Source organism: Danio aesculapii, chromosome 1, assembly GCF_903798145.1.
Source record: "Danio aesculapii chromosome 1, fDanAes4.1, whole genome shotgun sequence".
NCBI classification, from domain to species: domain Eukaryota; kingdom Metazoa; phylum Chordata; class Actinopteri; order Cypriniformes; family Danionidae; genus Danio; species Danio aesculapii.
Window position 1 is genome coordinate 46,570,719 of NC_079435.1, and position 15,084 is coordinate 46,585,802.

Genomic DNA, 15,084 nt, shown 5'->3' on the forward strand with positions numbered 1-15,084 from the left:
TGTTCCTTTTAAACACACTTTAAAAGCTCTTTTAGATGTTCAAGTTTAATTATAAAATGCAAGAGTGAACTCCGTTTCATAAATTGTTGGGACTTTTGTTTTGGACAATGTGATGTTTAATGTTGTAATGGAGATGACCTGAAGTGTTGAGCGTCTTTATGAGTTTCTTGTTTCGCATCGTTCATCTACATGCTTATTGTTTTCTTTGGCTTCTAAACCTCCAGAATGAATATATTTACTCAAAGTTTCTTTTGCTGTTGGTCTTTAAAAGTTGCTAGAAACTTATTTTTGCTTTTGTCTGTAACCGCAAAGCTTTCCATTCCATATGTGCTCTCTATACAAGCTCAAGTCACAACTAGTGCACTGACACAATCACGAGGCTGTGGTTTCCTGTTTTAGCTTGTCTAAAAATTCATGGTGAAACAAGAGCGATCATGGTCAGTTTTATTATATCAGTTTAATATGAGATTGATTGATTGATTGATTGATTGATTGATTGATTGATTGATTGATTGATTGATTGATTGATTAATAAAGTGTTTGTGCTAGTATAGTGGTCCTGGTCATAATCTACAGACACTTTACTGTTAAATGTAAATGAATAATGTGTATCAGAGTTACAGTGTGTATTTGATCAGTCTGGATTTGACATGAAATGAGAAATTTACTAAATTGTAAACACAGAATCTAAAAGTGAAAAATATCAAATATATAATTTTAACTTGATCAAAACTCATAAAAACAGAGACGTAAACATTCACAAGAGGACCGTGACAAAGGCCACTGGAAACATTTGTGGTTTGGGTCGTACCCTAGAAAAACAAAGAGCAGGGTGGACTCTCTCCATCACCATAACTAACACTTCAGTCACACATGAAAAGCTCTTCTCACATCCTGTGGCATTTAACAGAATAACTCTTGCACTAAATGACTACAGTACATTTCTACATCAGTGTACTGTAATGATGGCTGGCTCAAAATCACGTACTGTACTTTCCTACTATATAGGACAAATGGAGTCAGGATTTCTAGGGCACGAATCTTGACTATATTCATGCTTGTTCTTTCTTATCACTTATGAACAAGTAGACTGGGTAAAATACTAGGCTGATATTGGATTTAGTACTGATCATACGTATTATTTACACACTATACATTTGATTTGTCACAGTTTCATGCCGTTTATCTCATAAACAACAGCAGAACTTTGTGTACCAGTTTGAGCTTAAACAAGATTGTGTTTACATGCACTTTTATTATTTATTATTATGAGCACAATCCCATAAGTTTAGAAATGAAGTAAAGTCTTAATCCAGTCTTACTTATAAACACATCATGCAGTATGTGTAGTTTATTGTTGATGTTTGTTTTGTTTTTTGTTGAATAAAATAAGAATAAATCTGTAAAGAAGCGGTCAGACTTTTTTATTTCTAATACATAGCATAAATCATAAAAACTATCATCATATAAGCTGGGCTGATTTTTATTTAGTGTAAAAATGTTGATACATCCATGAACACAATCCAGTCATGGAGGTAATGCATGAGGTTTAAACATTTGCAATCAATCATTAAAGTTTCACTCAAAAATAAGATAATTGACCATTGTTTCATCTTAAGCTATGTATATAACATCAATAGGCCTGTGGTTACAATTTAGAGGGCAGAACTGGTGCTGTTAAAATGGTTTGTAGTGGTTTTGACGTCTCTTCAGCTATTAGCCACTAGATGGAGCCATTGCTAGTTCATGACTCCCTCTTAACGCTTCATTTACGTTCACAGACACATTTGACTATTGAATATTCTTGTGTTCATTTTTAAAAATAAAAAGTGATCATTCATGAGTGAACATTTACATACTAATTTATTTTGAGATATGCAGATAATCTAAAAATACAAACATACGCATCCTTGTGCTGTTATTAATAATGTGTTTTTCTTAATAACACACACTCTTGATGAAAATAGTCTTTGAACACATTATTATTGTCAAAAAATAAAATGTAAAATCCTGAAAAATCTGTGGATCATACTGTTCATTTTAAATACAGTTGATTGTAATAAAGAAATTATAAATAAAACCATGTCCACTCAAACTCTATCAGAAATAAGAAAATGTAGACTAAGAGCAGTTCATGTGTCAGATGTTGGTGTAGGGATGTTTAGATATCAGTCGTCTATAAGAGACTTCAGTGTGGACGCAGATCTTTCCAGTCTTACTCGCCTCACACTGATGTTTCTCCACACAATCTGCCTGAAATGATTGACGAGGAGAGAAAGGATCATATAAACTAGTCAAAAACCACATCAGTCTACAATTCATCTTTCAAATGGTCAATAGAAAAAGAATATAAAATAGTTACCATAAAAACATTTGCTTTAAGAATCTCAGCACTCATGTCAGAACCTACAAAACACAAAATGAAGCCGATTAATATACTGTAGTAATTTATAGTAAATACTAAAGTGTTTTTGAATTATACTTTAGTAAAGGACTGAATTAATCTGTTGTGGTAATTCTATAGTTTCTGTGGTAATGCAACAACTATAGTAATGTTAACAAACCAATACTGCACTTAATGCTACTATACACTATACTATACTATACTATACATGTTTTTACATTGAGTATTGAAGAGATCAACAGCAAAAAACTATTTATGAAATATGAAATATTCTGTAAATAAAAAATTTAAATGAACTATATTATCTATTATCTATATTATGTATATATTTATATTATGTTATATTATCTTTTTTTTTTAAATAAGAGGCTGAATAAAACAGAGATCGGACAGAGATGATGGCAATTCTACTGGCCTGCAATGGGTGAAAACCCAATCAAGATATATAGTACAATGTTCCGACTAGCTATCGGCATTAAATCATTTAAACAGTAGAGCATCTTCAAGACAGGACTTTGTAAATATGTACAAAATTTATACTAAAATCAAAGAGAAACACAAGTTAAATGCTTTATAAATACTTATGTACAGTAGGAGTAGAAGTGAACAAGATGGCAGAGAATCTGCTAAAACATGGTCAGATAAAAATGTTGCTATCAAACATTGTTTACTTCACTGAGTCAGATCAATAGTGAAGGGATTGATCCAATAAACCTATTGATGGAGGGTTTGTGAAAAATGTCATCATAAAAGTATTTTGTAGTATTTTTATAAGCATTTTATTTTGATACATGTTGTTGCTGCTATATTTTGTAGTTTATTTCCTTAAATATTTACTTAAAATTGAAGTATTCTGTATTTTATTTTAAAATACATTTAAATGTTTTATGCCAAGCCCTGATAAATCTGAAATAATAATGATAATAAGAGTGCTGACATAATCTGAATAAATGTGATTACATATGTAATACAAATTAATGATGGCATATAAAGCATACAAAAAATGTCTAGGATTAGCTCATGTCTTATTTAGTAGATTAGTGACAAAAATATATCAGAAAATTAAATCTTTATTTCTAAAAAAATATTAAGGGAAAAAATTGTTTAGAATATAAAATTTCATCAGAATAGAGAAGAAAAAGATATATAGTATATAACTAGAAAAGTAAAGTTCGTAGACAAACTTTATGGTGGCTTGAGAAAGCTTCGTCTGAAAGTTTGAAGTAGCTATAAAGTTTAAATACTTGAAGAAAAATTTAAACCGTTAAAACTACATATATGTTAGCATGTTTCTTGCTAGGCTATTGATAGGGGGTTCTGAGTGGTTGCTAATGTGTTGCTAATTGGTTGCTAGGGTTTTCTGAATGGTTGCTAGGGTGTTCTAAGTGGTTGCTAGGTGTTGCTAGGCGGTTGCTAGGGTGTTCTGAGTGGTTGCTAGGTGGCTGCTTAGGCGTTGCTAGGGTGTTTAGACTGGTTGTTAAGGCGTTGCTAGGCAGTTGATAGGATGTTCTGGGTGGTTGTTAAGGCGCTTCTAAGGAGTTGCTAAGGTGTTGCTAGATGGTTGCTAGAGTGTTGCTAGGCAGTTGCTAAGGTGTTGCTATATAGGCGGTTGCTAAAATGTTCAGAGTAGTTGCTAGGCAGTTGCTAACATAAATTAGCATGGTTCTTGTATGAATTAGCATATTGCTAGCATGTTTCTAGCATAAATTAGCATGTTGTTAGCATGGTTCTAGTATGAATTAGCATGTTGCTAGCATGTTTCTAGTATAAACTAGCATGTTGTTAGCATGAATTTAGTACGATTTAGCATGTTGCTAGTATGATTAGTATGTTTGTTGGTATGTTTATAGTATGGACTGGTATGTCATTAGTATGTTTCTAGTATGGATCAGTTTATTGCGAGTATGGATTGGTATGTTGTTAGTATGTCCAATGTAAGGTTAATGGCAGTTTATACAATAGAAGTCCATAGGACAGTTGCTAGGGTGTCATAATGTTTGCTAGTGTGCAGCTAGTAAGTTGAAAGGTCATCAGTGATTGGCAGATTGGTAGCCTGAGTTAAATGAGCCCAACCTTAAGTCTGTGTGACAGTCTGGTGCAAATTTATGAGGTCACAAAGCTTGGTCCAATGTTAAGTCTATGGGACTTTTCCAAATTTCCTCTGTCAGTTTTCGGAAAACCGTAAGTCGGATCAGTTGGAAAAGATATAGCAACTTAACTCAGTATAGTTTGTAGTTAGTTTAGTGGTTTAGTATGAACGGTCTAGGAGGAGATGCGTTCTTAAAATAAAGAAGAAGAAGAAGAAGTTTATGTAGTATAACAGTATGTTGGCTTCAGGGAAACACGGGGCACCTGATTGGCTGGTGACTGGTTATGATGACGTCTTTGGGATTCACACGCTAGTGACTGCTTGCACGGAAAGTTCGTGGTGACCCAATCGCGTCGCAGCGCGGTGTCCGGGCAGGCGAAAGGGGGCAGATAGCAACAGCAAGCTAGAGCCAGCTAATGCAAAAAACAACGTTTCTTTGTTGCAGCGTGTTTTTAAGTGACCTGGTTTGGTCCATCCCCATGACACTGTCTTCCAATATGCCTTTTTCACACTTCCAGGTTCCGGTAAGCGGAACGGCGTATCACAACATCCGGTTCCAATGCAACAGAGTAAGAATAGCGGAGTAGTCTCGTCGCTTTATTTTATAATAAAGATGGTATACTTTTCTAATAACGAATTCCTTTCTCATTACAATATCTCAATAACCCTGCAAGTTTTTAACTGTTATTGGTTCAATTCCTTCAGAGACCCATGTGGTATTAATCAAGACCATCGTCTTTTGATTTGACTAAATCTTATGTTATCAAAACTTGTTTTACAGTAAATACCAAGAGTAATAATACAGCTTTTCGAACTATTTTCCAAATAGAAATCACTACTGTTCCTTATATAAAGTTTTATTGGATGTCTTTATTAAAGGGTGACTTGATTTGCTGAAAAAAAGTGTGGCTGTTACTACAGAAATATTAGGTTAGAAACAAAATTAAAGGAATATCCTATAAACTTCTCCACCGATTTTATCCAGCAAAACATTATGTACAAAAATTAAAAGTGGAATTGATGTAAATTGTATTTCTGTAATGAATACGAGGAGACTCAGAGGTTTTACTCTTATTTTGGCATTGTACATAGTCAAAAGGAAGAGCTGCAAACAATTATGTACAATTTTCAGTGTTCAAAACCTCTTTTATCATTGTGGGAAAATGTACTTTTTGGCTTTACTGTCTAATTTACTAATAAGCAACCAAATTTTAAGGTATTGATCACTGAAATATGCTTGTATATTACCAGTATCAGAGACTCTTTGAACAAGGAAGCATACCCACTTAAAAAAATGTGACCTCTATAATGTATTTATTTAATTATTACATATGTACATTTTGTATATCTGTACTTTATTTATAATTAACCCTGGCATGTATATTTTTTGTGTTGTAAAATGTTATTTGCTGTTCTTTAAATAAACAACAAAAACATTCAAAGCAGATGAACAAAATGAACTGGAACATGAACTAACTTTAACCTGAAGATTCAGAAACACACCCTATACGCTAGAGATGGACTGTTTTGAAGATATCTGCTTTAAAATTAAAAAACTGAGTAATTAGTGGAAAACTGAAGTGCTTTAATAGAATCGTATTCAAACACTGAACACAACAACAAATATCTTTATTTTTTCCGGTGAGTTGGAGCTAAATTATGTTTCCAGACTTGAGTAAACCTTACGAGCATTAAGCAACCTGTCATTATAGGGCTCCTCGTTCTTTTGCATTGATCGATAGCAACTCGCCTGTATATGACCCTGAATACAAAGGAAGGAGGGGGTTAGCACAGCTTACGGACAACTACTAACATAAAACGAATCCTGCTGGATGTTAAATAGTTATTTTTGCTAACGAATGGCTTGAGTTAGCAGATCTTATGCTGTTGGCTGCGCACCTTACTGTAACCTAACGTTGCAAACGCTTCGTGTAAGACGCATTTTCTGCACAAATTCCTTTTAAATGCTGATTTATTTAGGCTACTTCAGTTTTACACATTAACCAAGCGAACAACCTGTTCTTGTCCAAATTACGGAAAAGTTGACAGTGAAAATGTCATCCAATGTCCTGAGGTGGCATGTTTCTGCGACTGTTAACGAAACCGGAAAAAGCGAAACATTGCTTACGAGGGCGCTTCCGGTATTCAATTCCGCTGTGAAAAAGGTCTATGGCCCTGTACCGTCGTAGTAAGGGTCAATCATTAACAGACTACATGTTGATTCCACATGGTTAAATCTCTTGTAAGTTTGTAACTATATTACATCAAATGTTACAAGACGAATACGGTTCGTACTACTGGCTTTTCATTTTCATCATTGTATTGCAAATGTCACTAGCTTTCGTTCAATACCAGACATCATACATTTCAGACACATACAGATCATTTTAATCTGCTATAAGTGTTAAAACAACACATTGATTAACCTGGTTGGTTGGAATAAACACAGCAGATGAGGAAAACTATGGCATATTATTCAAAGATACATCTGCCTTAGTTCTAACATTTAAGAGATTCGTATTTCATTCCTATGCATTAATCTCTCTTTGTCTCTACGAAATTGTACGACTGGCAGGTGTACCACACATGCCCCGGCACATGACCCGGGAGTCATGAAAGAGTCTCATGGGGCAATTAGTTGAGTTTTCCCGCTGAAAATTCTGTAAAGCCCCATTGTGGGTAATTGAATCATTTACTAAGTTGGCTGAAAGGTACCAGAACATCTACGGCCAAAGTATTAGTCAAAATAGTCAAAATCAATTGCTGCTCTGTTATCGTGATGGTATAAGCCCTCAAGCCAGTTCAGTGACTGAGACAATTTGGCGCCCAGTTTCCAAGCCTGATTCGAATTGGTTTTGAGTCCTGCAACATTCTTTGCATTGAGTTCCAACACAGTAGTTATAGAGAGATCACAGTAGAGAGTGATGTTTTCCCCTACTCAGACTTTCATCTTGATTGTGAGTGATTGTGAGTAACTGACGCTGGTGAGGGTCTTAATGCACACAAACAGCTCTTATCTAATCTTACCATCTTATCTGCTTCACGTCAATGGAAAGTTTTACCTTAAAGTTCATGCCTCATGAGGGGGTGGCTTTACATTGGGTTATTTTCTAGTTTCAAAGAGTTATTGCATTAACCAATAACTGGCTTCTTTTGCTGTGACGTGTGATTTGTGCAATGTGATTGGTTCACAGAAAAGAAGATCATCAAATCATCATCATCATCAAACAGAGGAAGTAAAACGTTATCTTTGACAGATCTGTGTAGTATCCAATAAGTTTACTTCACTCTCAACATTGTGTGATTTCCGTTTCAATTGGGGGTCCATACCACAAGTATTAAAATAATGGCACTGAAATTATATTGTGGCAATCACTTTCAGAAGAATTAAATACAGTCACAGCCATCCAGTCATCTAACAAATCCAATCTTACATTACGTTAAAGTATTTACATATTTAGATTCATATTGAACTACATAACTGATGCCAGTGCTATAATCACCGTAGAGTTATCTTTATAGTTATCATTCTTGGTTTTGATGACATGTCAGCAACATGTCAAAACAGGAAGTCACACCTTTAGACCTCTGTCAGCAAACACATTTCCTTCCTGTTGTGTGCACATGCACTCAGGTGGCCAAGAGTGTCAAAGAGTGTTTTCAACATATTGGAGGCTGAGAATGTTAAAATGCCACTGAACCAAACAAAACTCACATATTTTGATGATTATTGCTGCAAAAATGATAAATTATCATCATGTTTTGGGCTGGAATAGTCGATCAGACAAAACATTGAATATTAAAATATTATAATATATAAATATATTGAATATTAAAGACAAAAAGAACAAAAGATTTATGAAATCAAGCAAAAGAGAGAAAAAACTGAGAAACAATAGGTGTTTGTGGTTGGCCTGCAAAAAGCCAGCATGGGTCCTGCAAAAGCTTGTTTGCTGGGGGATTTCCAATACTAGAATCTTGACAATATGGATGTTTGTTCTAATCATTTTCAGTCAATCAGATGAAATATTAGGCATATACCTTATGTAGTACTACTCATACATATCTTTTATTACATATTAAATTTGGTTTGTCAAAGTTTCATGTTTTCAAAATACTGTGCATCAGTTTGAGCTGGAACATTTGTGTTTACGTCACTTTAATGCATTTTAATTCTTCATTATTATAAGCAAAATCCCATCCGTTTAATTTAAGTGTTGTACATGAAAAAAGGTCACTCAAAAATGAATCACAATGAAGTTTATTATTACTGTTGTTTTACATTTCATAAAGTCCTGTCCGATTTTTCTGAGCTCTTATCAAAAACTGGTCCTGATATGGGTTGTGGATCAGTGGTTTGACCTCATTCTTTTTCCACTATAAGCCACTAGATGCAACCATTGAGTGTTCATTGTACCCTCTTCTCTCTCTTTTTTTTAGCTTTATTCGCAATAAACTTTAATAACCTTTTTGTATAAATATTTGAAAAAGAAGTGATTATTCATCAGTGAACATTTACATAAAAATTTATTTGGAGAAAAAAACATGCACAACCTTGTGTTTTTACAAATCTTTGAGTCACCTTAACAATATTTCTCTTAACGAGACACCTATCTTAGAACACAATCTTAGAACACATTAATATTGTAAAATAAAATGTAAAATCCTTAAGAACCAGTGGGTCATACTATTAATTTTAAAGACAGTTGTAATAGACAATGTACTGTAAATAAAACCATGTCCAAAAACAACTCTATCATAAATAAGAAAATGTAGACTCAGAGCAGTTCATGTGTCAGATGTTGGTGTAGGGATGTTTAGATGTCAGTCGTCTATAAGAGACTTCAGTGTGGACGCAGATCTTTCCAGTCTTACTCACCTCACACTGATGTTTCTCCACACAATCTGCCTGAAATGATTGACAAGGAGAGAAAGGATCATATAAACTAGTCAAAAACCACATCAGTCTACAATTCATCTTTGATATGGTCAATAGAAAAAGAATATAAAATAGTTACCATAAAAACATTTGCTTTAAGAATCTCAGCACTCATGTCAGACCCTAAAACACACAAAATGAACCCGATTAATATACTGTAGTAATTTATAGTAAATACTAAAGTGTTTTTGAATTATACTATAGTAAAGGACTTGAATTAATCTGTTGTGGTAATTCTATATTTTCTGTGGTAATGAAACAACTATAGTAATGTTAACAAACCAATACTGTACTAATTACCACTATACACCACAGTTTACTGTAGTAAAAACCAAAGTATACTACAGTATTTGTCCCGGTTTATCAGTTCAGTAGTTGTAGGTTTATATTCTGCTGCAGCATTCATTAACAGTTTTGTAAATACTATAATATACAGTACAGTATAATACAATTTACAGTAGAATGGTTGAAAAACACTCCAGTATTTACTATAAATTACTGTATTTTCTCATGTGGAAAAGTCTAATAATTACGATTATAGTCAAAATGTTAAAAGCTAAAAGAACAAATGTTTAAAAATGCTCTACAGATTCCCTGATTTGTTCAACATGAATGTAAATGTGTCGATGAGCTCTACCTGTAGTTTGAGGACGACAGAAGCAGTAAACACAGATGGAGGACAGCAGTGAGGAGAGGAGAACACACACCGGACACACACTCAACAGCAGCGTCCAGCAGAAAACACACTCTGACACTGGAGGAGAAGTGGAGGCGATGGTGGACTCATGTGCAGAATCTGCTGATAAATAAAACACACAAGACTGAACATCAATACTGTATACTGTATAAGAATAAACACACACAGGTACACACATATTTAATATAATAAATAAACAACAACAAACAAACAAACAAATCAATTGGCAGCGGATGACCTTCTAGCTGCAACATATCACTGGGAAACATCCATACACACTCATTTACACACACACACACACAATTTAGCCTACCCAATTCAACTATGCAGCATGTCTTTGCGCTTGTGTGGGAAACCGGAGCACCCGGAGGAAACCCACGTGAACACAGGGAGAACATGCAAACTCCACACAGAATTGCCAACTGACCCAGCTGAGGCTCGAACCAGTGACCTTCTTGTTTTGAGGCGATCGTGCTACCCACTGCACCACCATGATGCCCCGTCATGCAAATTAATGATAGGAAATTGAAGCATACAGAAATGTCTAAAATGTGTTCTTTTGTAGATTAGTAACAAAACTAAAAATACATCAGAAGATTTAAATCATTCTTTATTTCTGAAAAACAATAAATAAATATAAAATTATTAAGTATATAATTAAATAATGCAATAATGTTTTCTTACCTGCAAGAGAGAGACGAGTTGTTCGGTTTCCATATTGGTACAATTTAGATCCAGAGATGATGCCTCTTTCATCCTTATTTACCTTATTCTCTGTTTTTACACAGTAGTACAGCCCCAGATCAGAGACACTGATGTTAGTAATGTGTAGATCATGAGAATTATTGGCAGTGTTGTGGATGAAGCTAAAATGCTTAGTTGTTTCAAATATCTTATAATCCATTACTAAAGAGGGCTGGTTTTCATGAGAGCAGTTTCTTATCCATGAAATGAAGGAACCAGCAGTTAAAGAGAGATCACAGTAGAGAGTGAGGTTTTCTCCTGGTCTGACTTTCATCTCCACTTCTTCTCCAGAGATTCTTCTCAGACTGCACAACACAACACCTTTAAAGTAGGAGAGTAACAGTGCAAAGTAACTATAAAATACTAAACGATACTGTACATAGATATATTATAAACATTGACAGTTGATACTCATTAAAATACTTAATATTTTTAGCATTTGTAAATAGGTTTATTTTCTTACACATAAGCAGGATGAGAGTAAGTCGTGGCGTCTCCATGTCAGTGAGTGATTGTGAGTAACTGACACTGGTGACGGTCTTAATGCACACAAACAACTCTGATCTGATTGGTTCACGTCAATGGAAAGTTTTACCTAAATGCCCATCTGTCATGAGGGGGTGGCTTTACGGTGGGTTATTATTTGTATATACAGAGGAAGGAGCGTGTAAACCAATCACTGTTTCCCTAAAACTTTTTCGTTGTGACATCATGTGATTTGTGGCATTTGATTGGTTCACAAATAGAGAAATCATCAAAACATCATCAAACAAATACACTGAGAAGGTCAAATGTAATCTTTTGTATATCAGATCAGTGTAGCATCAAAAGAGCTTATTTCACACACAAAATTGTGTCATTTACATTTCAATTGGGGGTCCTAGCCACAAATAATATAATCACACAGAGAAAATACATAGTTACAATCACTTCCATAAGAATTCCATACAACGACAGGCAATTTACATAATTGAACAACATAACCGGTGTGGATGCTAATACAGTATAGTTACTACTAGAGTTATCTTTATAGTTATCTTTCTTGGTTTTGATGACCCTCAATTCAACAACATGTCAACATGTCAAAACAGGAAGTCACAGCTTTAGACCTCTGTCAGCAAACACCTTTGTTACAGATGCTTCACAGCTCTAAGTTCATCATTGGTCAAATATATTTCCTTTAGTCGTTGTGTGCTTTCATATAATCGTTACGTGCACACATCTGCATAGGAAGCTGCTTAAATAACTGTGTTACTGTTACTTGGCGAACTTACAAAAATATAGATTATTATCACCAACACATTCCTGAAATGGTTCAGAAACGGTGTGAGAATAACAAGTGTGAAGCTGTGATTACACTGCACTTTTCTCCCCATAGACTTCTATGCATACACATGCAAATGCAGCAGACAGGAAAAGCTTAAACTCAATGAACTCTGACTAGCAAAATTGCCTCATGTGAACAGAAGATCAAAATGTGACCTCTCTGAACAGACATTTTAAATATGGGGCAATAGTGGGGGAAACTGGAGCACCCGCAGGAAACCCACACAGACACGAGAGAAGATCCAAACTCCACACAAAAAGAACTCCTGGTCCAGCCGGGACTCAAACTTGTGGCATAATGCTGTGAGGTGACAGTGATAACAAATGAGCCACCATTCAGCCTCTAGACTATCATCTATGCCAAAATGCCACAGGTGCTCCTTTTTAACTCAGCAGATGAATTGAATCAATTTACTTAGACAAACAGTTCTCTGCAGTGTAGCTTGAGTTAAAAGTAGAAGTGTGAATATTTGATCATCTCTTGGGAGGGGGACGTGTGAAGTCTATTTCAGAAAATTAACCAATCAACAAATGTTCTTTTTTCTATTTCCTTTTTTTTTTGCAACACGTTTTGCAGACACTGCATGCATGCAAACCAATTTCACCACAGCATAAGTATTTGCACACAACCTAACCACTGTCCTGTTTGTGCATCATAATGTCTGCACACAAGCAAGACAGAGTGGAAACATTTGTGGTTTAGATGTAATCTTTTAACTGAGAACAAGACCCTACCTTGAGAAAAAAGGAGACGAGACACTTGAGTGAAACTTTTATAATCAGTAATTTGCTGCTTTGGATTTATTTTATTAAAATTAGATTTTATTCCAATTTCACATGATAAAATCATTAGCCCACCTATCAGGCCCAGAGAGCTTACATCTCTCATTCAGCTAAGACATTTTAGGTTTAATCTAAAATTGAGTCACATAAACACTATGATCATTCAGAGAATGAAGAGAAAAATGCACACCCTAACATAAGCAGAATTTCACCATCGCTGTGGGTCCACAAAGAGTGCACCTTTAATACAGCCAAAAATAAATAAAAATACACTGAGAACTAAAGTATTGAGTTTTCATTCATTTATTTTCCTTTGGCTTAGTCCCTTATTTATCAGGGGTTGCCACAGAGAAATGAACCGCCAACTATTCCGGCATATGTTTTTACCCAGCAAATGCTCTTTCAGCTGCTGCCCAGGACTGTATCAATACAGTTATCTCTATAGTTAGTTCTTTGTATGATCAAGACTTAATTTAGCAACAGGAAATTACAACTTAAAGAGAACACTGCTATCAAACACTGCTAAAAAAAAGCACAAATGTTTCTATTAGCAATTAAAAGGTTTTATTTGTTGGTTAGTGCACATATTTGCATAAAGGAAACTTGCTTATATAACTGTTGATAATGGTCTATACTAGTGCTCCCCAAACTTGGTCCTGGAGGGCCGGTGTCCAGTAGAGTTTTGCTCCAAATTACCTCAACACACCTGTGTGGAAGTTTCAGATGTTGATTTTCTTGTTCAGGTGTGTATGATTAGGGATAGAACTAAAATCTACAGGACACTGCTATGCAAGTCTAAGTTAGGTTAGAATTTAGTTTATTTATCTTTTTTGTGCATATGGAGAGAAGAATATTTTATTGCTTGTAATATTTAAATGTATTCTAATCTTTGTAAATTGTAACAGAAAAGTATTGTCTTGGTTGGCATGGCCGAGAACAGCCACAAAAACAACTAAACTCTGTGCATCAATGAGCTTTGGGCGAATACAAAACCCTGTTGCTGGTTTGTGGTTCGACCATCCTCAGACAACTGGTAACATTGCAACCTACAAGCCTTGCTGTTTCAAAGATACTTTGACCCAGTCACATTGCCATCACAATTGGAACTCAAAATAAAAATAGCTCAGATTAACTTTCATAACTGATTAAGTGGCAATTAATTCTCTCTCTCTCTCTCTCTCTCTCTCTCTCTCTCTCTCTCTCTCTCTTCATACACTGAAATAACTCAAATTAAAATAAATTATACAAAAAAAAATATAGAAATTTTACAGACAAAACTACTGACTGAAACATGCAGACAGAAGATAAAAACTTTGTATCATGACTTAAATACAAAAGGTGTACATTCATAAACATTCACAGAAGGTTTTAACGCACATGTAGATTCTCCAAACACTTAACCAACAAACAAACACAAGCACACATACTTTATCCTGCAGAAATAACATGTCTGTAGCTCAGCTGGAGCTGGCCAATGTGCTGAAGTTATACTGGGTTTCCTTACAGTTTTAGCATAAAACTGCTTTCATTCTAGCCAAACTGAAAGAAGTATGATTTCTCTATAGAAGAATATAAGACATTTTACTGATCTGATAAGATCTCCTAGATCATTGTCACAAAGTCACATTGTCTTTCTTTAGTCTTGTGTATTGATTAATGTGCGAGAGAGCAACTATTTGTTTAATGGGGGAGTTTTCTGAAAAATGAAGAGCTGTAAGTGTGAGTGTTCAATTACAAAGAGAAACCATAATACAAACTCAGTGTTTCCTTTTTATTAAAATTAACTAAACTGTATTACTTTAAAATAATTATAATTATTAAAGTATGTTTAGAGCGAATAAGTCCAACAGGGCTTTTTATGTAATTGCATTTAATTTTAATTAATTATCAAATAAATATTTAATTAGTAATCACTATTGATGGGTTTGATTTTCAATATTTTACATTTCCAGCAATTATTCAGCAGTAATTAAACATCTCTGTAGCATTTCCTCCTGCAGATGTGCTTCAGTCAGTTGAGCACTGCAGGGAGCTGTCCATTGTGCTGAATTTACTCCACACTAAACTCTCTTCTCACATTAAATTCATTACATTTCATAAGT

At 34.7% G+C, this 15,084-nt stretch overlaps 1 protein-coding gene across 3 annotated transcripts; it reads right to left on the reverse strand.

Moving 5' to 3' along the window:
• Positions 1-2,080: 2,080 nt before the first annotated feature.
• On the reverse strand, positions 2,081-11,448 carry LOC130215676 (uncharacterized). 3 transcript variants are annotated; one of them, XM_056447613.1, is made up of 5 exons: positions 11,337-11,448; positions 10,814-11,194; positions 10,070-10,231; positions 2,363-2,406; positions 2,081-2,253 (listed from the first exon to the last, which is right to left on the reverse strand). In XM_056447613.1, the coding sequence occupies exons 1-5, from the start codon at positions 11,371-11,373 to the stop codon at positions 2,140-2,142; spliced, it is 738 nt and encodes a 245-aa protein (XP_056303588.1). In that variant the 5' UTR covers positions 11,374-11,448; the 3' UTR covers positions 2,081-2,139. The 3 variants fall into 3 exon arrangements, with proteins under 3 accessions (XP_056303588.1, XP_056303647.1, XP_056303522.1); XM_056447672.1 differs by lacking the exons at positions 2,081-2,253; positions 2,363-2,406 and adding exons at positions 9,251-9,402; positions 9,512-9,555 and having other exon boundaries at positions 10,070-10,228; XM_056447547.1 differs by lacking the exons at positions 2,081-2,253; positions 2,363-2,406 and adding exons at positions 9,251-9,402; positions 9,512-9,555.
• Positions 11,449-15,084: the final 3,636 nt, after the last annotated feature.